Source organism: Camelus bactrianus, chromosome 31 (assembly GCF_048773025.1).
Source record: "Camelus bactrianus isolate YW-2024 breed Bactrian camel chromosome 31, ASM4877302v1, whole genome shotgun sequence".
NCBI classification, from domain to species: Eukaryota; Metazoa; Chordata; class Mammalia; order Artiodactyla; family Camelidae; genus Camelus; species Camelus bactrianus.
Window position 1 is genome coordinate 20,249,551 of NC_133569.1, and position 22,820 is coordinate 20,272,370.

General features: G+C 42.7%; 1 protein-coding gene across 2 annotated transcripts in view; it reads left to right on the plus strand.

The window, feature by feature from the left end:
• The first annotated feature begins 370 nt into the window (after positions 1 to 370).
• Positions 371 to 22,820, plus strand: part of ENTPD4 (ectonucleoside triphosphate diphosphohydrolase 4) — a 29,612-nt gene continuing 7,162 nt past the window's right edge. Inside the window, exons 1-10 of one of the 2 annotated variants that reach the window (XM_074355806.1) lie at positions 371 to 582; positions 8,588 to 8,678; positions 9,862 to 10,059; positions 10,565 to 10,770; positions 13,913 to 14,063; positions 14,744 to 14,847; positions 16,971 to 17,030; positions 17,312 to 17,466; positions 19,089 to 19,255; positions 21,852 to 22,176. In XM_074355806.1, the coding sequence (XP_074211907.1) occupies positions 8,671 to 8,678; positions 9,862 to 10,059; positions 10,565 to 10,770; positions 13,913 to 14,063; positions 14,744 to 14,847; positions 16,971 to 17,030; positions 17,312 to 17,466; positions 19,089 to 19,255; positions 21,852 to 22,176 (1,374 nt within the window). In that variant the 5' untranslated portion in view covers positions 371 to 582; positions 8,588 to 8,670. The remainder of the gene's footprint in view (positions 583 to 8,587; positions 8,679 to 9,861; positions 10,060 to 10,564; positions 10,771 to 13,912; positions 14,064 to 14,743; positions 14,848 to 16,970; positions 17,031 to 17,311; positions 17,467 to 19,088; positions 19,256 to 21,851; positions 22,177 to 22,820) is intronic. The other variant, XM_074355807.1, reaches the window with a different exon arrangement.

Sequence of the window (22,820 nt, forward strand, 5' to 3'; positions counted from 1 at the left end):
GAGTTATTTAGTGAGTTTGAGCTTTCGTCTCCCACCTGTAAATTAGGGATAGCTACCGGCAAAGTTGTAAAAAATGTCGAGTTGAGCAAAAATGCCCAGTTCTTTAGGTTTTCAAGCGCTGTTTTCCATGATCCCAAGGTGCACAAAGGAAAATGAAGTTCGGAATCATAAGCACATGCGGCTCGCTGACAACCACACGGGTTAGGACCGGCAGTAACCAAGCCACCGTACTGGTTACTCTCGTGACGCCACTTTCACTGGAATTCACTGCGCGCAGCTGCGCCTGCGGCGTTTCGCGGCACCGCGCTGCTCTCAGATGCCAGTCATCCCCGCGCAGGCCCCGCCCCGGCGCGGGCCCCGCCCCTCGGCGTGCGCGCTCCCGGCGCGAGCGGTGACGCGTCGCCGGTTGGGGGCCGGGCGGCGGCGGCGCGGCTCCCGGAAAGGAGCGGAGTCTCAGGGGAGCCGCTGCCGGGCAGCGGCGTTCGGTTGTCGCTGCCGTCTCGCCACGGTGGCCGTGATGCGCTCCGCCCACGGGTCCCCGCTCCCGGGAGCCCGACTGCCCAGTCGGACGCTGCCGAACAGGTGAGGCGGCCTTCCGGGCGCGGACGAGAGGAGGGTGGGCGGCCGAAGCGGCCCGCCGGCGCGGAGACGGTTGGCGCGGGGCCCGCGGGGCGGCGAGGGCCGCGGACCAGCCGCTCTGCCCCGGGGCGTCCTCCTCGCGCTGGTGTCGTCCCGCAGCCCGGGCCGCGCGGCCGCATCCGGGCGCCCGCCGTCAGCGCCCGTGACCCTGGGCGGCAGGTGCTGTCCCCCCGCCCCTGGCAGGAGAAAGCTGGCCGTCTTGCTGTCGCGCCCGACCCGGTGAGCGCGCTGGATTTCCCCTCTGACACGCAGTGTGCGCGGATCTGGGCCGCACTGGAGGGGTCTGGCCGAGGAGAAGGATGATGCACCAAGGACCCAGCGGGTCTTACCTGCCGCCTTGTCTTGACATTTACACGTCAGCATCGTGTTTGCTTTGCTCTGCTTTTACCAAGTTTCATGCTTTAGATTTCTCTAAAATCTGAATCTGATTATCTCCATTGAAAAAATGGAGTTAACTGGGCGGTAAAGTGATGGTGAGAGCAATGTTTCTCAAACGAGTAATACTTGGGCACCTTTTAAAGGACTCATTCTCTGGAATTTGTCTCAGAACCCGCAGGGATCCTCAGACCCCAGTTAGATGAACACTGGTGCAGAACGTTTTCAGAGAACATTTATCACTATTAGGAAAGAAAAGAGATGCTTTACAGTTCAGGAAATATCATGCTAGAAGATAAACTAGGTTATTAAAGAATTCTAAATTAGAGGCTCAGATACCTAGTTTAATTTCACATTGCAGTCTTTACTGTGTTCTGCTTTGTGTAATGAAAATAACTAATTGAGTCCTTTGGAGAAGCCTGAAAGAATTATATTCTTTGTATTTTGTATTTGGTGTTATAGTGTCTTTGTGTCAGGTCTGTTCACTCTGATACATTAGCAGAATTATAAAAATGGAATTTATATGATTTGTATAAGTAATTTGTTTACTTCATAGTATACCTTTACATTGAGTTATCCAGGTGTATTCGTTGCATATTGAATCTATGGTTTGCATTCTTCCAGGTCTAAAAGAAATGCATGATCTCAACCCTTGTGTATATAGTCTAGAAAGAAAAAACAAAAATGAGAGGTGACCTAGATATTTATATTCTCTACATATTTATTCAGCATTTTTATTTAAAATAGACCACATCTGAATAAAGAGAACATTCAGAGTGTGGACAAACATTAGGAAGTAAAACAAGTTAAATCTTGGCAAAGAAAAATACTGACCTGTGCTTGAAAGAAGTGTAATATTGTGAGCAGGACATATCAGTAGGAAGTAACTTAAGTAAAGGCCCAAGGCAAGCATGAGAACAGCTTGTGTGTGTGGGAGAGGAGAGACCTGCCTCGCTGGAACAGAGGTTATCTGGGGCTGAGCCGAGAACAGGTTGGTGAAATAAGATGGGACCATTTCATGGATGGAAGAACTCAGATGCCATACAAGGAAGTTAATGTTGACCCGTAGGCTCTAGAGATTCCTGAGCTGGTCATATTTTGAAGGTAGTGTTTTACAAAGAGATGTAAAGAGTGGTGTTCATAGTGAAGGCAGAAGGCGGGTGACCCGCCAAGAGATCTGTCTGGAGGTAATGATGTCTGCTGTGGTCATTTTAGATGTGTGGACCTTTGAGGGAGAATTGACAGGACCTGATGAATGGCATAAAATACCAACACACAGAGAACTGGGAATCAAAGTTAAGAACCAGGGGACCCCAGTCCATGGTGATACCCTAGGGAACTTTGAAGGTGATATGGTTTGTATCAAAAGATTGTGACCCTAAACTTAGGCTAAATAATTTTGTGCTGACAAGGTGTCAGTAAGCTCAGGATGTGGAACTGAAACTTGAGGAATGCCAGAGTTGCAGATCTGGGAAAGATCATTGAAAATGGGGACCAGAATTTTGCAAATAGTGAGAGGTAGGGAAGAGGTTTGGTTAGGACTTGATACTGAAAAATACAAGTTAAGCATTTAAAATAAATATGAAAAAATTTAGGTCATAAATGCAACTACAAAGCATTCTTTTTTTTTCTCTTCTTCTTTAAATTGAAGTTTAATAGACCTACAACATTATGTTAGTCCAGGTGCACAACTGGTGAGTCGATAATCCTGTACCTTACAAAAAGATCACCACCATAAGTCCAGCTACCGTCTGTTACCATACAAAGTTGTTACAGTAACATTGACTATATTCTCCAAGTCTAAATTTCATCCCCATGACTCATTTATTTTGTAACTTGGATTTTGTACCTCTTAATCTCCCTCATCTGTTCCACTCATAGCCTCTCCCCTCTGGTGACCACCTGTCTGTTCTTTGTATCTATGAGTGTTTCTATTTTGTTATGTTTGTTCGTTTTGCATTTTAGATTCCCCATATAAGTGAAATCTTACAGTATTTATCTTCCTCTGTCTGACTTATTCCACTTCACATAATACCCTCCAGGTCTATATGTGTTGTCACAGATGGCAAGATTTCATTCTTTTTTATGGCTGAGTAATATTTCATTGTGTGTATATACCACATCTTCTTTATCCATTCATCCATTGATGGACACTTGGGTTGCTTCCATATCTTGGCAATTGTAAACAATGCTGCTGTGAACATAAGGGTGCATATCTTGTTTCTAATTCGTGTTTCATTTTCTTTGGATAAATACCCAGGAGTGGAGTTGCTGGATTGTATGGTAATTCTATTTTTTATTTTTTGAGGAGCCTGCATACTGTTTTCCGTAATGGCTACATCAATTTACATTCCCATCAACAGTGTATAGGGTTCCCTTTTCTCCACATCCTTGCCAACACTTGTGCATTCTTCTTAAAACAAAGACTGAATCAAGTTATTTTGATATATTTTTCCTGCATCTGAGTGCCACATACTTCAGCCTCTCACTGTCACAAAGATGGTTTTTTTTTGAAAGTATAGTTGATTTACAATGTTGTTAGTTTCAGATGTATAGTAAAGTGATTCAGCCATATATATATTTATATTTATATATGTGTGTGTGTGTGTGTGTGTGTATATAATGCATGCTGCAGTGCATTCTAGTGGTGCATCTTCTTTGAAATGTATTCTCTTTTATCCTCCACCTCCAAAGTCTACTTCCCACCTCAGGGGATCTTTCTCTTAGCACATAGTCTTCATTGTGCTCTTCTCTGAGCTCTTCAAGCTAGAGGCTGCATAAGTTGACTTAGCCTTCTGTTACTCTCTTGATTATTTCCTGGGTTACTAGTGTTTTCTCTGTTACCAGTTTGCACACGCCTTAAAAAATTGGAGTCAGGCTTGTTACGCCTTCATGTCACTTCCTAGTACAAATCATTGAATCATCAAAGGCCTTTCTTCCCTGCAAGGACCTTGACTTTAAGCTGTTAACTAAACATTTTTTCTTTACTTCTCCGTTCAGCTATCCATAGTTCTTGATTTTTTTTTTTTTTTTAATGTTGAGGCTGGAATTCCTCTACCCTGAAGGGTTTTTTAAGGTAGGCTTTCTTGATAGATCCAGAAGGGGATTTGATGCTGGAAACTGGGATATCAGGCAAAGGTAGCTTGTTAAAAATAGTTCTGTTGTTTCTTCTGATGATAAAAATTAACATATGCCCTTTAAGAAGCCTAGACAAGCTTAGGGAAGAAAATAAAGATGACCCACTTTCTCACTACTCAGAAGTAACTAACCACAGGTAACATTCTGGTTTCTCTCCTCCCATTTCCTCCTCTGCATGATGTAGTTTTTTCACTTCGCTTGTCACAGATGTCTTTTCATGTCAATAAATACACATCTGCATCATCACCTTTAATAGTCACATCGTATTCCATTGCATAAATGGACCATTTAAATTTAACCCACCCCCTAAAATGCACATTAATTTAGAATAGTTTTTGCTGTTATACACAATACTGTGATGAACGTCTTTGTACATGTTTTAGTGAATTTATCTTACTAATTTCTAAGGATGACTTGCTGGAAGTGTGATGGGAGAGCAGAGAGTAAGCACATTTAAAATTTTCATATATGTTATCTGTATGTCCCCAGAAGGTTAGTGTGTACTTAGGTCTTCTCCAACTGTACCCACCACCTTTTTCCCTCCTACTGGTTAGCAGAGTATTGTCAGACTCTTAATGCCTGCCAATCTGGTGGTGGTGAAGTCTTGTTTTTATTTATATTTCTCTAAACACTAATGAAGTTAGATTTGATCAACTCTTCATGTTTCTTATTCTGTTAATTACCAATTACCCTGGGTCACTTTTCTGTTCCAGTGTTGCTCTTATTACTTATAGGAACTTTTTATACTTAAGGGATATTTACCTTTGTCATGTATGTTGCAAGTCATTTTCCTGATCCTTGTGTGTTTGGGAAGGGATTTTTTTTTTTTAAACGCTTGGAAATCTTAAACTCATGAGTAGATATATATTTTCTTTTATTTATTGTTTGAGCTATTGGTGTCATTTGAAGAAAAATCTCACCCATTCCAAAATTATGTAAATACCTATGTTTTCATCTTAGGTTTTTGTGGATTCTTTGATATTTCAGTCTTTGAGCCATTGGAATTCTAATAAAATGTGTAATGTAGTAATCTCACCAAATTCAGATACTAAAAGATAGCTACTTTATAAAGACATATTAAAATATATTTAAACATCTAGGCATTTTATTCCTTTTTGTGTGAACTTTTAAATCACAAATATTGTTTGTCCTAAGTTTTGGGTTCATGGTACAATATGGACACCACATTAAAGCCTGAACTGATTAAAGCAGTTTTCCCCCTTTGTCAGGTAGGCATTATTGATCCTATTTACTCTCTAACATCTTTCTTTGTGTGTGTATATTTGGTCCCCTCTACTTCATTATAAATTCTTTTAAGAGCTGGGTCCATATCTGATTCATCTTCGTATCTCCTGTTCCCAGCCACCTGTGAAACACACAATGGTTGCTCATCACTTGTGTGATAGGCGCTGGTCACTGGGGAAACAAAAGGACAAGAGGCTGTCCCTGCCAATGAGGGGCTTGGCATACAGTAAGAGAGTCAGCCACAAGTGTTAATATGATAGCCGAGTGCTGTGATGAGCCAGTACTCTGGGACGTGAGGTTTCGGGGAGTCCTCCCAGAGGAATCGTGCTGGACCTGTGGGAGCCAACAGATGGATTCCAACGAGAGAGTCATTCTGCAAACGCACAGGAATGCAGGGCACTTCGAGGACTTGCAGCTGGTGTTTAGTACGGCTGGAGCACAGGGTGCAGATCTGTCTAGTCTGTTGGTCAGGGGATAAGACTAGAAACATAGACAAGGACAAAATCAATCCTGTCTGATGCAGGAGCTGCGTGTGGTGGTGAAGCACTTGAAATGTGGCTCGAGAGACTGAACTTTTTTCCTTCCCTTTTAAACAAATTTTATTTCATTCATTAAAACAGCATCTATATACTATATAAAGATTGTTATAGATATACAAGGATTATTATGTATCCAATGTACAGTCCTTTTTTAATTGTGATACAGTTGATTTGCAATATTATGTTTCAGGTGTACAACATAGTGATTCACAATTATCAAAGATTATGCTCCATTTATAGTTATTATAAAATACTAGCTGTATTCCCTGTGCTGTACAATATATCCTTGTAGCTTATCTATTTTATACATAGTAGTTTGTACCTCTGAATCCTGTACCCCTCTGTTGCCCCTCCCCCACTTCCTTCGCCCATTGGCAGTAACCACTGGTTTGTTCTCTATATCTGTTGGTCTGGCACAATTGAATTTTTAATTTTAATTACTTAGTTAATTACACATGTGGCAAGGGCTGCCATGTGGAACAACACAAGACTGTATCAAGAGGGACCTCTTTTCCCATCCCGAGGAGTTAGGATTTTTTCCTGAGTGAGAGAGAAAAGTTGGGAGGTAGGGAGGTGTTGTGATTCCTGTTTGTTTTGGAAAGATTATGCCCATGTATAAGCTTGTAACTTTTTTGGGTCCCAGAACTCCGAAACTTGACTTCTTGCCTGGCGCTTTCCTAGGGTCTGCCATGCTGGGAATGCAGCAGTCAGCCAAGCAGACCTAAATCTGGCCCTCGTGGGCGTGCGTTATGAAGGAGGAAACACATGAGCAGGAGAAATGCAAACACACACACACACCGTGTGTTAGAGGACAGGATAGGAGTGTGGATTCACGTACTTGAATCCCAGTTCATTATTTGCAGTCATCTTTCATCAGGCAAGTTACTTAGCCTCTCTGCTTCATCTGTAAAATATTATGCTAGTAGTACCTGCCTTCTATGTTGAGAGGGACAATTTAGTATTTGTAAAGCATTTGATCAGGGTCTGGCACATAATAAGCACTACATAAGTAGTTAATAAACAAGGAAATGCTAAGGAGAGAAAACAGCTCAGGGAAGAGAGCTGATTGGAGGGGCACTTGCCATCATAGGGTGGCCAGGGTCGGCTGCCCTGAGAAAGTGACACTGAGTAAAGACCTGAAGGGAGGGAAAAAATAAACCGTATGGATTATATTCAAGAGGAAGGAGCAGCACATTCAGAGGCCCTGAAACCAGACAGTGCCTGGCGAGTTTGAAGGCAGTGAGGACGCCAGTGCGGCTGGAGCGGAGGGGAAGGGGAGCATGGATACTGAGGTCAGAGCAGGAACAGGTGGCCGGGTCCTGCAGGACTGCGAGTTCCAGTGCAGCCTTCGGCCCTTCCGCGTGAGGAGAGCCACGGGAGGATTTCCAGCACAGGATTAACAGGCTCGGGGGCCTGAGCAGGGACCGGGTGGGTGTCGGCTTCGGGTGAAGAACCTGGGTGAGCACTGGATGAGGCATTGGAGAGCTGCTGGGCTGAGACTGTGGTGAGAGACTGACTGGTTAGGCTGCTGTCCCAATAGGCCAGGCAGGAGATACGAAACTGACCTCAGGCAAAAGTGGTACGTAAGGGGACAGATTTTAGATAAACTGGGGTTAAAGAAATGGAAAGTCTCTGTAAGAAACTGGCTTTGGAGGATTAGGGGCTGGGGTCGGGCACGACTCCCGAATTCCTGCTTTGAGCAGTTGGTGGGGATTGAGATTGAGCTGACACCAGAGGAGCAGGTTGGGAGAAAAGAGAGTGAGGATTGCCGCTGAAGAGTTCAGTTTCAGAAATGTGTGTCACGGGCCCATGCCGTGTTCAAATCGGGGTGTGAGCGGAGGCTGGGAGATAAGCGTCTGTAGCTCAGGGGAGAAGCCTAGGGTGGAGAAAGAAAGCTCTCAGTTGTCAGATCACTGCAGCAGTGAGTGAAGTTGACCAGGAACCGAGATTAGAGTGAGAAGAGATGGAGCCAAGACAGAAAACCTGGGGAACAGAGCAGACGGGGTGTGCGGAGAGGCAGAGACGTGGAGGATCCTGAGAAGCAGGCTGGGGGAGACCGCCGTCTTCAGAGGCCTGGACGACATAGAGCAGGGCCACCAGACCAAGAAAGAGACCGACTGTAATGCAGCCTTTGGATCCTGGCTGTCAGCCCCTGTTTCCTCTGTGACTTGAGGTCTGGGGGCTGGAGGCATGGCAGCACCTGTGAGGGCAACAGAGAACTCACTAGGAACGTGGTACGTGGGGTGGTACTTTGTTGATAAGAGAGACGTGATAGAGATTTATCAGATGAGTGGATAGCTCAGATTCCATGCCCTTCTGCCTGCCTCCTGCCCCCACCCCCATCTTCCTTAACGTTCAGTACCGTAAGGTAGTTAAGACCTGCCTGGTGACTTGTATTTTGGGGTCACTGACTGGCTTTTAGGTAAGAAGCACTAACTAGTGCCAGACTCTTCTTATCTCCTTTGATTTAGGCCTGTATCTCTGACCCTAACTTAGCAGGGTTTATTTCGAGCAACACACTTCTAAGCGTTTCAGTGCAAGGATCACAGACCAGATTACATGTGCTTGAATTTAAACACACCCTTGTCAAAGAACATAGACATCTCCTTGGATTGTGCCGTCTTGGTGATTTTTCTTACTTCCTGAAACAGGAGGGCTCTAACTCCGGGAGGACTTCTGTAATGGTGTGTGAGGACTGACTCCCAGAACCCTGCCTGACCTCTGACCTGGCAGCATGGGCAGGTGAGTGATGGTACTGAATCACTGGCACAGTAAAACCCAAGATTTTAGTGCCACAGAAACAGGGCTCGAGAGGGAGAAAAGACCTAAATCCCAAGTGGAAAGAGTTCGGGGTTTTGCTACACTTCTGTCTAACACCTTTGTTCTCCCAGGGCCCCAGTCGGGCGCCTGTCACAGAAGGAAGGTGGTAACGCCAGGTGGATTCTAGAGGGGTTCACGTAGCTCACCGTAAAGGGCACGCATGTTGGAATCTGGGAGGAGTTGTATGAAGCATAGGATGACCTGTGAGCCCTGGAGATGTGGGAGGGGATGACAACAAACTCCATACAGTGGCCCAAGAACCCACATGGAGACCAGAAACTACAAGTGGAAAATTCCATTGTGTTAGCAGGATACACCTCCCCTTCTGAGAGATATTTTAGTCCATGAAGCACTCTTTAAAGGGACGAGTACAGAAATTAACTGTAGAACAATAGAATTTATCCTAAAGGCAGCAAGTTTTTTTAAGCCTAGTAACAGTCTCTCATTTCTGATACAAACTGAGAAGAGAAGTGTTTGTTTGCAAAAATGTCTCAGGAGTACTTCTAAAAACACAAGATATACAAAACTTATTTATTGACTTGTTATGGAGTGTTATGCTGTCTTCTCCCACTTTCTCACATAATCAGCAGGAAGAAATTGACCTTGGAATACAGTGTTAGGAAAATCTTCTTCCTCTGGGCTGTTTATGTTTCTCCTCTAACGGGCAAGGTTTTGGCCGTTAGCACGCTCACCCACCTCTGCAGGCTTTCCTTATTACATGCATTTCTGTGCTCTAAATTCATCATCCTTACACCTGATTTCGTTATAGATTTATTTCCTTATTTTATTGAACTTATTCTTATAAGCTGTCTTGTAATTCTGTTTTTAGAACAAAGCAGGGTACAAATAAAAGCTACCTAATGTTCTCAAGAAAAAGGGGAACACAGAAGTGTCACAACCATCAGGGCTTAATTCTCATTCATATAATTTTATAAGAATGAGTTACTAGCAAAACAGCAACACAGAAGATGCCGGTGTGCAGATAACCTGCCGGCAGGGAGAGGGGGCAGCTCGGGCTCAGAGTCTTACTTCTGGATCCGTGTAGGTGGCTGAGGGGAGGCCCTCTGGAGCAGACTGCTTTAACTCCTGCCTTTTGAAATTTCAGGATCGGCCTCTCCTGTCTTCTTCCTGCTTCCTGGCACTTCAGCATCTCTCCAGTGGGGTGTCCCCGAATTCTGAACACCAACTTGCGCCAGATTGTCGTCATTAGTGTTCTGGCTGCTGCTGTATCACTTTTATACTTCTCTGTTGTCATAATCCGAAATAAGTATGGGCGGCTCTCCAGAGACAGGAAGTTTCAAAGGTAGGAGAAAAATTGTTTTCCCGGTGGGATGCAGCACCTTCGTCTTATGTCTTTGAAGACTTTGGGGATTAGGTTGGAATTTAAGGAGCCTGTGGCTGTAGGAAACAGCTTTTGTACTGAACCCAGCATAGAATGAAAAATTAAACTGTTTGAAACTCTTTAATCATTAACCACCAAATCCTCATCATAAGAGGATTGAAGAATAAGCTTCTCCTGTGATATCTTTTAAGCTGATTTTTCAGTTTGTGTTGATAGTTTGGAAACAGAATTTTGCTTTTCAGAACTTGCTTAAACTTTGAGAGGATAATGAGTGTGTATCTAATTTAGATTACTTTTACCACTATCACTTTTTTTTTATTTTCTTTTGACTCTTGAATCATTTGGCAGTTGTAAAAATGTTACAGTGGTGCTGCCGCACAGCGTAGAAGTCACTGACTTGGGGTTTGTTTACTGCATTACTGGTACCCTCTATCTCAATAAAATTATGTCTGCTTCTCTAAACAAGGTACTTGGCACGAGTTACTGACATCGAAGCTACCGACACCAATAACCCCAACGTGAACTATGGTATCGTGGTGGACTGCGGCAGCAGCGGGTCTCGGATATTTGTCTATTGCTGGCCGAGGCATAACGGCAATCCTCACGATCTGTTGGATATCAGACAGATGAGGGATAAAAACCGAAAGCCTGTGGTTATGAAAATAAAACCCGGTATGTAAATGATGACTGGGAACCAGGTGCTGCCCTTCCGTTCTCTGTGTGGCTTTCACATCTTTCCCTTTCACTCCTCACTGTTGTCACCCTCATCAGGGCTCACACCAACACCCAGTTCGACGAGGCGGAGTGAATGCTCCCCCTGGAGGTGGGCGGCAGCATGGAGTGTAATGAGAGCTGACCTTCAGGCTGCTGTCAGGGGAGACTCCAGAGAGGGAGTAGCTCGCTGGGTGAGCAGGAGTCAGCCAGGCCAAGGGGGTGGGGGGAGTGGCAGAGGGGTCGTCAAAGGGAAGGCTCTTCCCCGTGGGGGTGCAGGGCTCTAAGGCCAGGGTACAGTGCATTCCAGAAATGTTATTCAGGATGGTTGAAGCCAAATAGAAGGAATATGGCAAGAGATGGGAAGGGTGAGTGTGAGGGCAGGTTATGCTGTTCTAGAGCTGAGTTTATCTGGAGGGCACTGAGAGCCACAGAAGGATCTCAGGCCAGGAAGAGACACCTTTTGCACAGAGAACGGTCAGGGGATTGCCAGGGCTGGAGAGCAGGATGTGTTGCCGCAGGCTGGCAGAGGGTGGAGGTGTCCAGAAGAGATGAGAAGTGAAATAATATGAGAGGAACCAAGGACAGGCAAAATCAGTGAAACCAGCATGCATGCTGGGGTGAGGGAGAGGGATTTTATCAGGACACTGGCTGGGGCCGCTGAGTGCCCAGTGGTCTGTAGCGGAAGTTGAGTTGGGGTTTGCGTATGTGAGTTTGGGGGCGTTATGCAGGCAAGCACATAGCCATGTCCAGTGGGCAGTTACCCCACACTGATCTGGTGGTCGAGGAAGAGATCTGAATGGCTGCCTCTGAGATTTGGAGATCTGAGACATGGGTGGTGACAGCAGCCGTGGGAGTGAGTGAACTTGCCTGAGGACAGTGGGGGCCCGTTTCTCACGGGCAGGGGTGAGCTCATGTGCAGTTGACTCCCAGTGTCTGACACACCCTGTTGCTCAATTAGGGCTGTTTAATGACTGGGAAAAGAGTGTAAGACTGAACATTTAGTACCACCATCATTTAAAGCTGAGAGACTGGAAGAAATGGTCAGAGGGATAGGGAAGAACTGGGAGAGCTTGAATTTCTCTCAAATTAGCCACATTAAAGACACATGACTTATTTTTCTTTTGTCCTCTTAATCCCCTACCCCCATCTTGCCCCTCCCAGATTGCTTCTCCCCACTGGTAACCACTGGCTTGTTCTCTATATTTGTGAGTCTGGGTTTTTTTGTTGTTGTTAAATTCACTAGCGTGTTTTATTTTTTAGATTCCATATATATGTGGTAACTAACATTATTTGTCTTTCTGTGTCTGATTCATTTCACTAAGCATAATACCCTCCAGGTCTGTTCATGTTGTTGTAAGTGGCAAAATTTCATTCTTTTTTATGTCTGAGTAGTATTCCATTGTATATATATGTGTGTGTATGTGTATATATATGTCACATCTTCTGTATCCATTCATCTTTGATGGACACTTAGGTTGCTTCCATACTTTGGCCATCATAAACAGTGCTGCAGTGAACATTGAAAGTGTGTGTATCTTCAAGTTAAGTGTTTTTGTTTTCTTCAGCTATAGATCCAGGTGGAATTACTGGGTCATATGGTAGTTCTCGTTTTAGTTTTTTGAGAAACCTCCATACCGTTTTCTGTAGTGGCTACACCAGTTTACATTCCCATCGACAGTGTACAAAGGTTCCCTCTTCTCCACATCCTCACCACATTTGTTATTTGTGGTCTTTTTGATGATAGCCAACTGACAGGTGTGAGATGATATCTCATTGTGGTTTTAATTTGCATTTCTCTGATGATTAGTGATGTTAAGCATCTTTTCATGTGCCTCTTGGCCATCTGGATGTCTTCTTTAGAAAAATATTTAGGTCTTCTGCCCATTTTTTAATCAGGTTGTTTTGTTTTGTTTTGTTTTGTTTTTTGATACTGAATTGTATGAGCTGTTTATATATTGGATATTAACCCTTTATCAGTCAAATCATTTGTAAATATATTCTCCCCTTCACTAGGTTGTCTTTTTGTTTTGCTGATAGTTTCCTTTGTTGTGCAAAAGCTTTTCAGTTTAATTATGTCCCATTTGTTTATTTTTATTTTTGTTTCCTTTGCCTTATGAGACAGATTAAAAAAAAATATATATATATATATATATATAGCTACTATTTATGTCAGAGAGTTTTCTACTTATGTTTTCTTCTGGGAATTTATGGTTTTTGGTCTTACATTTAGATCTTTAACCCATTTTGAGTTTTATTTTTGTTTAGAATGTGAGAGTGTTCTAATTTCATTAATTTACATGTAGCTGTCCAGTTTTCCCAGCACCATTTATTGAAGAGACTGCCTTTTCTTTATTGTATATTCTTGCTCCTTTGTTGTAGATTAATTGACCATAAGTTTGTGGGTTTATTGCTGAGCTTCTGTTCTGTTCCATTGATCTGTGCGTCTGTTTTTGTGCCAGTACCATACTGTTTTGATTACCATAGCTCTATAGTATAGTATGAAGCCAGGGAGTGTGATTATTCCAGCTCTGTTCTTTTTTCTCAAGATTGTTTTGGCCATTCAGGTTCTTTTGTGTTTCCAGACAAATTTTTAAATTATTTGTTCTAGTTCTATGAAAAAAATGCCATTGGTATTTTGATAGGGATTGCAGTGAATCTGTAGATTGCCTTGGGTAGTATGGTCACTTTAGCAATATTAAGTCTTCCAATCCAAGAACATTGTATATCTTTCTATCTGTTCGTCTTCAGTTTCTTTCATTTGTGTCTTATAGTTTTCTGAGTACAGGTCTTTTACCTCCTTAGATAGGTTTATTTCTAGTATTTTATTCTTTTTAATGCAATGGTAAATGGGGTCATTTCCTTAATTTCTCTTTCTGATAGTTCATTGTTCGTGTATTGAAATACAACAGATTTCTGAATATTAATTTTGCATCCTGCAACTTTATTGAATCCATTGATGAGCTCTGCTAGTTTTTTGGTGGCATCTTTAGGATTTTCTATGTATAGTATCAAGTCATCTGCAGAAAGTGACAGTTTTATGGAGAAGTTGTAACTTATTAGCTAAAATATCTCCCTATTAACATGTGTCCTTTTCCTGTAGGCATTTCAGAATTTGCTACCTCTCCAGAGAAAGTCAGTGATTACATCTCTCCACTCTTGAACTTTGCTGCAGAGCATGTACCACGGGCAAAGCACAAAGAGACCCCTCTCTACATTCTCTGCACAGCTGGAATGAGAATCCTCCCTGAAAGGTGATCTTCCCACGAGGGTGGGCCAAGCCAAATTGGTGGTGGTGGAGGTGGTGGTGGGTTTTTTTCCCTCTTCATCCCCCTCCTGTCCCTCCTCCTTGTCTTCCTCTTCTATCATCATCATCCAAAGGAAGACAGTCTGAAGCAATACCAGATCTATTCCCTTAGCTGAAACTCACCAAATATCTTTGAGTTTATTTATTTATCATGATAAGTAGTAAACTATAAAGTTGTCATTTTAAATGATTTTCTATTTTATTAGTTTCATTGTTTGCAGCTGTAGTTTTATATCTAGGAATCACGTAATTTACACAACCTCTAAAAATTCCTTCCTGAAATAAACAGTCTTTTCAGTGAATTGCTTTTTTTTTTTTTTTTTTTGTCTTTTTCTTTTTGGGTTGGGGGTGGCAATTAGGTAATTAGATTTGTTTATTTGTTTGTTTATCTAGTGGAGGTACTGGGGATTGAACCCAGGACCTTGTGCATGCTAAGCATGCACTCTACCACTGAGCTATATACCCTACCCATTTCAATGAATTGCTATGGTTTTAAAATTTACTGTTTTCATATAGGATATACCAGAGCCAGAGCCATAGTGTATTGTTTTTTTTTTTCTCTCTTTTTAAAACAGAAAAATTCAGGATATCATATTTTGATGTGTAAATTTTTGGATTGTCTTGCAGCCAGCAGAAAGCCATTCTTGAAGACCTTCTGACCGACATCCCTGTGCACTTTGACTTTCTGTTTTCTGACTCTCATGCGGAAGTAATTTCCGGGAAACAGGAAGGTTGGTATATTGGTCTTCAACCTGAAATTCAGGAAGCTATTCCTTTCAGTCTTCTACATCTTTCCCATGAACATTTTATTAAATTACTCTTAATATTTTAAAGTTTGAAAAACTATAGCCTTCAAATATTATAGTTTTTAAATGGAAAATTAGTTTCTTACATCTTTGCTATCCAAACATTAAGCCATTAAAAAAATAACTTAGTTTGTCTTCACCACATTTAGGAAACATATTTTGGACTCGTTTTGACAGAAGAGGTTTGTGTTCCTTGCCTAAATTGTACAGCTGTCTGGAATTATAATAAGTACTGAGCTGTTGGACCTTCTACTGATCAACTTGCTGGGCAGGGGAAATTATTCTTGACTTTGATACACTGAGAACATGTTCTGTTTTCAAAGAAGTAATTCTCCTTGAGGATGAAATGGCAATTCAATGAAATTATTTGGGGAATAGCTTGCTAGAAATTCAGACCAAAAAGCATTTATTTAAAAATCATCTGTCATTTCACCAAATACCTCCTCTGTGAAAAACATGATAGAGAATTCAAAATTGGGTGAAAGTCACATATTGCCATTGAGCTATTTACAGACAAGTAAGGTACACAGTTAATTGCTTCTGTAAAGTTTTAGATGCCATAAGGAAGATAAGGAAAAAGTACCATGAGAATTTGAAAGAGGGAAGCTTTCTTTTCCTCATGGCCTCATGGAGAAAGTGGCACCTGAACTGGGCCTCTGGGGGTAATTATAAATACAGCACGTCAAAGCATGGTAAGGTTAGGGCTCCGAGCAGGGATGGGAGCTCATTATAGGCGAAAGGAACGATGTGAATCAGCACAGGTCAGAAAAGCTGCACTATGGACAAGGAATAAAAATATTTCAGTTTGATGGGATTACAGCCCTTTTGAAAGGTCATAGTAATATTAAAAGTTGAACTCGTCTTAGTGATGTCAGCGTCTTGGTGGTGTGAGCAGCTCCTTTTCTCTCTCCCTTCAATGAAAATAGAATTTTGACAAGATTCATGGACTCCCATGTTTATTGAAGCATTATTTACAATAACCAAGATATGGGAACAACCCAAACGCCCATCAGTGGGCGATAAAAAAAGATGTCATACATGTACACAGTGGAATATTATCCAGCCATGAGGAAGGAGGAAGGGTATCTTGCTATTTTGACAACATGGATGGACCTTGAGCACATTATGCTAATAAGCAAGATAAGTCAGGGAAAGACAAGTACCATCTGATACCACTGATTTGTGAAATCTGAAATAGTCAAACTATAAAAAACAAGAGTAAAATGTTGGTTATCAGAGGAGATAAGGTTGATAGTGTTTAAGGGTACAAACTTGTAATGAGTGGTAAATAAGCCATAGAGAGCTAATGCACAGTAGATGAATATAGCCAGCAATACTGTACTATCATGGTGTAATGTGGTAATAATATTGCCACAAGGGTAATCATATTATAATTTATAAAGGTATCAAAGTAACACACCATACCCCTTAAATTTGCATGATGTTATGTGTCAAATTTATTCAATTAAAAACATTGGACAGGTCTTGAATTCTCAGGCTGTGAAGTTTGGATGTGGTTCTGTAGGTCAGTCCAGTAGAGACTAGAGTGTGTTGGAGTTGGAGAGCAGGGGCAGGAAAATTGACTAGATCGCTGGACCAGCTTAAATCAAGGTGGTAATGAAAATGGGTGAAGACTGGATGTAGGAATATTGCAAAAAGAAAATCAGACTTGGGAGCTGAGTGAAAGCATAGGATAAAGGAATGGAAGAGGCAGAGTTTGCTTGCTTTTAAAGCCTTGCACTTGATAGGTTTAACTTCATTAAAAGTAAAAACTCCAGTATTTTCAAAACAACCTATAAATCAAAGGAAAACTGGTACCTTGGGAATTATATTTTCAGCCTGCACAAATGATACGTAACTATAAATTGTAAAGTTGAAAGTTCTTGGAAAACCACTAGGGAAAGATCAGATACATCAGGAGAAATGTGCTGTTTCGGGTGATGGTTTCACAGGTTGTCAGAGAGTAAGATAATTACCTTTGCACAGACTGCACTGATAGGAAGTATATAAAATATTTTAAAACTTTACTCTTCTTATAATGTCTATAGGTGTGTATGCTTGGATTGGCATTAATTTTGTCCTTGGACGATTTGAGCATATTGAAGACGGTGAGTATCATGTTTCCAGGCATTGTGTCTGAAAACTGCAAGTTATAGTGTTTTCTGTTTCATGTGAAGGATGAAAAGGAGCTGCATTGTGACACAGCTGGGTGTGTAGGAGGAGCGTGGGGGGAGCCGCTGTCTCACACAGTTAACTTGCTCTTAGTGGGAGGGGTGGGCTGGGTTTGCCTAGAGAGCCTTGAACCGTCCCATGAAAACAGGATTCTCATCACAGGATCCCACGTCTCTGGGTTTGTTCTGTTCCGATGGGTGTTTCCTGTTTTTTGCAGATGACGAGGCAGTTGTGGAAGTTAACCTTCCTGGTAGCGAAAGCAGCAAAGCCATCCTCCGTAAGAGAACAGCCGGTATTCTCGACATGGGAGGCGTGTCAACCCAGATAGCATACGAAGTCCCCAAAACTGTAAGCTTTGCCTCCTCACAGCAGGTTATTATCTGTACAAATTTCCTTCCGTTTGGTTTGGTTTTCATTTAACATGTCTCCATCCATTTTTGTTTTGTTTTCTGAGTCTGAACACATCTTTACTGTGCTTGCCGAGGTACCACCTTCTCAACCCAGGAGAAAGGAGACAGGAGGAACCAAGGCAAACCTCCGCTAGGCCGTTTGTTTGCTCATTGAAGTCAGCTGGTTTGTTTTCTGAACTTACTAGAGTTTTCCTTTGGTGTCTGTGTTAGCCACACACTTGAGTTTTTGTCTATATTTCCAGTCAGTTCTTTTCTCAACAGGTGTTGTAAAACTTACTATAATAGCGTCTGATTGCTTAAGTTATAATTGGGGAAAATACCTGTGTGTGTGTGTGTGTGGCTCAGACAGCTTTTGACCTTCCTGGAGAGGGCTGAGGTTTGTAGCCACTGCTCCCACGCTTCTGAATGTCCGGTTTGCTCTGTCATTTCCGCGTCCCCATCAGTGCTCTCAGCCGCTGCCTGTCGTCCCCGTAGGCTGGGCAGTCCTGTGTAAAGGGTTTTCAGATGCATTCCTGAATTGCTCCACGTCTTTAAGACTCTCTCCCCATTCAGCTGTAGATGACACCAGAGTTTCCTACATTTCCCCTAGTGGAGTGTGTGGTTAGAAAAGACGGGAGCTGGACCAGCCTGCATCACCACCCTGTCCTCACTAGCTGTGTGACCTTCTGCAGGTCACTTCACTTCCTTGGGCTGGTCTCTTCAGCTATAAATGTGCATGCCTCTCGCAGAGGGGCATCATAAGGTTAAATGAGGTAGTCCATACAGTGTATCTGAGGCACTGACAGGCACCTTGTGTCGGCTGGATAAATGTTAGTGATGTATTTATTAAGTTCCTTAGAAAAATGCTTCATAAACTCAAGTGTTACATCTGGTGTTTCCCACTTCCCATCTAGACATGCCTCTAGAAACTATTACACTCTTTGTAAAAAGTCATGTTTTTCCCCCAAGATAAAGTAAAAATACATATAAAAAAGCAAGTTTAAAAAAAATACTATAAAATCAGGAATAAAAATTACCCATAGATGCATCAGATGCATCATCCAAAAATATTATTGTTAGCATTTTGGTGTATTTCTTTTCATTCTTTTTTACCTATTTATAGTCTTTAAAAATATGGTTGTCATAATCTTACTGTTTGTACAATTTTTTCCCTTTATGTAACAGTGCCTAAGCATATTCCTTCATAAACTGTTACCATAACTAACCCTACCTCAGGGTTGTACATTTCGATGACATCCATTTCTTCCTGTCACAGAATTTCCAAGGACATCTTTGTGTATAAAGACTTCTCAATGTTTAGGATAGTTTCAAAGCATAGAATTCCATAAGTAGATTTAGTAGATCTATATTGCTAACTTCCTTTTTCAGAAAGTCGTATCAGTATCACAAATGTGCAGCCCATCTGAAATTTCTTAAGTCAGGATTGTTGTGTTAATTTATTAAGAAAGGATGCTTGGGAAATGCGGAAGCAGAAATTTTTGCTCCTTTTTGATAAGAAACCTTTTAGATCCCTCTTTTTGACAAGATTTGACAATATTTGTGTATTGCTTAACATATTAAAGTTTGTGATCCTTACATCTGCAGGAGGAAGTAGCTAAGAACCTGCTGGCTGAATTTAACTTGGGATGTGATGTTCACCAAACTGAGCATGTGTACCGTGTCTACGTGGCCACGTTTCTTGGGTTTGGTGGCAATGCTGCCAGACAGAGATATGAAGACAGAATATTTGCCAGCACAGTTCAAAAGAACAGGTAAAGCACCTTCCACTGCACAGCAGTCACTTTGAAACCTAGGTCTGTCCTCATAGGAGACACATCCAGGCAGAGCAGGGAGACCTCAGTCAGCAGACGTATGTCAGCACTGTCAGCTTGTTACCACCCTGCCGGCTGAGCTGGGAGAAGACACAAAAGAACAGCGGAGTCCTGCCTCCGGCCCCAGCCGAAAGGGGGTCTCTCAGCCCAGGGCTCCCCCAGTGGATTAGAAGTTTCACTGTCAGGATATTAAAGTGCTTTGGTGCCCTGGGTGTCGCTAGTCCAGATTACAGAGTCCTGGGGAGACTCAGCACCTGGGCCACTCAGGCTCCTGGAGGCCTGCGGTAAGTGATGGTAACAGTGAATTATGTGATGTCCTGGCGATGTTGTGGGAAGCCAGCCTGGGCAGTTGTTTAGTGGGTAAGACCATAGTGAAGGAAGTTATTCAAGAGAAAGAAATGATCTAGAAGTCAAAGTTAGTGGTTTTAAACATGTTTAGCAGTGAAACTTTTAAAAACGAGTTTACAAAGAATTCTGATACAGGAAATATACAAAAACACTTTATCAGTTTGAATTTATTTTATAAGCTTTAAGTGTATAGCAATTATTTATTTGAAATTAGTCCATAAGAACAGAAAAGCCGTTTGGATGAATTAAAAAAATCTGAAATCTGAGGTTATGTGAAGTATCTTCTTAATTACGGTGCTTTGTTTTGTTTGTTTTGATAAAACATTTTGAGGGGAAAATCCTCATTCATAGACATAAACAATAGTGTATTTCCTTGACCGATTTAATCTTTGTTCTCGAGGTATATTGATGTACAGTATTATCTAAGATTCAGGTGTGTAGCATAGTGGTTCACAATTGTACAGGTTATATTCCATTTATAGTTACTATAAAATGCTGGCTACAATTTGATCTTAATAAACCTGTGGAGGCCTGAACTTTAAGAAAGGCCAACTCAGAGTCAGTCAGTACCTCATTTTCCAAAAACTTGCATATGTGAATAGGAAAAGCAATAACAACTTATTCTTTGTCTGCTCTAGACATTAATTGAATAGTGTTAGTTAAAAGATTACGAGTCCCAGTTTCTTTTTAAAAAATGGTCTATAAGATAGCACAGTTTGGTATAGTCATTTTTAGTAATAGTCTTAAAAATATTTTGTAAGTGGCATTCGAAGTAGAATTTTGTAGAAACACCTTCTGCAACCCTCATTTTTACTAATTGGTTTTAATGTCGAGAAGCTGGTACTTCTTAATTTAGACGTAGAGAACCTAAAAACTGGCATGAAGCAAACATTTGACTCATCTTGGACTTTTATAGTAATTATAAATACTAGTCATCACATATGTCATGAATTGAGCCTTGAAATGCCTTTTTATCTCTTTGTCATTTAGTAGTGATGATTGTTTTTTTAAATCACTTAGACATTTTTAATTAATGGCAAAGACTTTAATTTATTACATTCAAGTGGATTTTGAGTTACCCTGATCTTAGGAATAAACAGCTTGTCTGTTGAATGGGCAAGTAAAAACCTTGACCTAACGTCAGTGACTGAATATTAAAGTCAAGTGGTCAGCACCTTTAAGGCCCATATGATGTCGTGATACCAAACACTAACATGACTCCAGATGCTGTAAGCTCTGTTCTGTCTCTGAGTTGCTTAACAGTGAGCACATGGGGTGGGATGACAGATTTGGAGGTGTCGCTGAAGTAGTGAGCACAGTGCGTTCAGTGAACACAGTTCTCTTTCTGTGGGACTTCTCAGGGCCTGCGGCACAAGAGAAACTTACCTACAGCAGTTAGGATCAATAGTTAGTTAACTTAAAAAAAATCAGTTAAAACAGAGAATCATAAGAATAGAATCAAAGCTCAAGCGTTTTGTTTCAACTTTTGCATTCATTTGCTAACCTTCTGCTCTGGACTCAAGTCTTGGGCTACATCCGTCGTGTCTCCATCATGCACTGCACCTACTCGTCTTAAGGTCATTTTGACTTTCTTTAAAGAATACCAAGGATGTAAAGACATCTGTGAAGCAGTTTGATACCAATTCCTCCTAGATTTTTTACTAATTTTGCCAACTTTTTATTTTTTGTCTTGCTAACACCTAATTTGACAGCAGTTTTCTAGCAGTTTGCTTTTATCACATTTTTCTAAGGCATCTAACCTAGCTTTCACAGGACCAGCAACTTCTTTTCACAGTCATGCTTCACCCATTTATAATTAAAATCACAAGCACCAGTGGCAAAAACAGAGCTGGGAACAACCCAGTGGGTGGCATTCAACTGCAGTGAGCAGGAGAAATATACTAACCATGGACCCTCAGTGGCCATAGGTGCCAGGCTGTGACACAGGGCATGGGAAGCACGGGGCAATCTGACCAGGTCGTAGAGTCCCTGGACCCTGTTAAGGTGTCTTCTGTGTGCAGGTGCCTGTCATGAATCTTCAAGAAGGGCTGGAGTCCGTGTTTTCCTAACTGAATATTCCCAGGAACCCTTTTGTGTTCCACAGGGCAGAGTTTGACAAACGCTGAGTTACAGCCACTTCACACAATTTTCTGTCGGTCTCATGTTGAAGTTTCTCCTTGTCCTGTAGGCTCCTGGGGAAACAGACTGGGCTGACTCCTGATACTCCATACCTGGACCCCTGCCTGCCCCTGGACATTAAAGATGAAATCCAGCAAAACGGTCAGACGCTGTTCCTGCGGGGAACAGGGGACTTTGACCTGTGTCGAGAGACCATCCAGCCTTTCATGAACAAAACGAACGAGACGCAGACCTCCCTCAATGGGGTCTACCAGCCCCCTATTCACTTCCAGAACAGCGAATTCTACGGCTTTTCTGAATTCTATTACTGCACGGAGGATGTGTTGCGGATGGGGGGAGACTACAGCGCCGCTGCGTTTACCAGAGCCGCGAAGGTAACCTGCAAGGAAACATCTCCCCCGCGTGTCCTGGGGAGGCCGGTGCGGACGGCAACGGGGCCCCGGGCACGGGAAGGCACGGTGGAGGGCGGACGGCTGCGGTGCAGCTCCCTGGGAGTCCTGTCCCCTTGCCTGGGCGAGAGAAATAGAGCAGAAGCAAAAAGTCCTCTGCGAGCCGACTTCTGCCCCCACTCCGTGAGCTGCACTGGCCTTCGGTGGCTCCCAGACTCTGGTCCTTTACATTTCACTGTAATTATGACCTGACAGTGCTCCTCGCAGCCTCGTTGTCCCACCTGCCCTCACTGCCCTGGGCCTGGCCTCTGTCTGTCACCTGCACAGTTGCAGGAGCCTGCTCCCAGTTGGTCTTCCTTCCCTCGTTCACCCTCTGCACCGCTCCCAGTGTTCTGTCTGAAACCCCATCACAGCCACCTGGTCTCCCATTTCAAGTCTTCAGCAGCTTCCTGTGGCTTCCAGGATGAATTTCAAATATCTTAGCCTGTCCTCCCCGCCCGGTACCTCATCTCCCCACCTGGCTCTTTATGCTCTTATTATTTCCCTCCCGTCCGCGCTGCCTCCCGCCGGGTCTCCATCCGTGCTCTTTCCTCTGCCTGCTGTGCCCGTCCTCACCCCCTCCCCCAGGC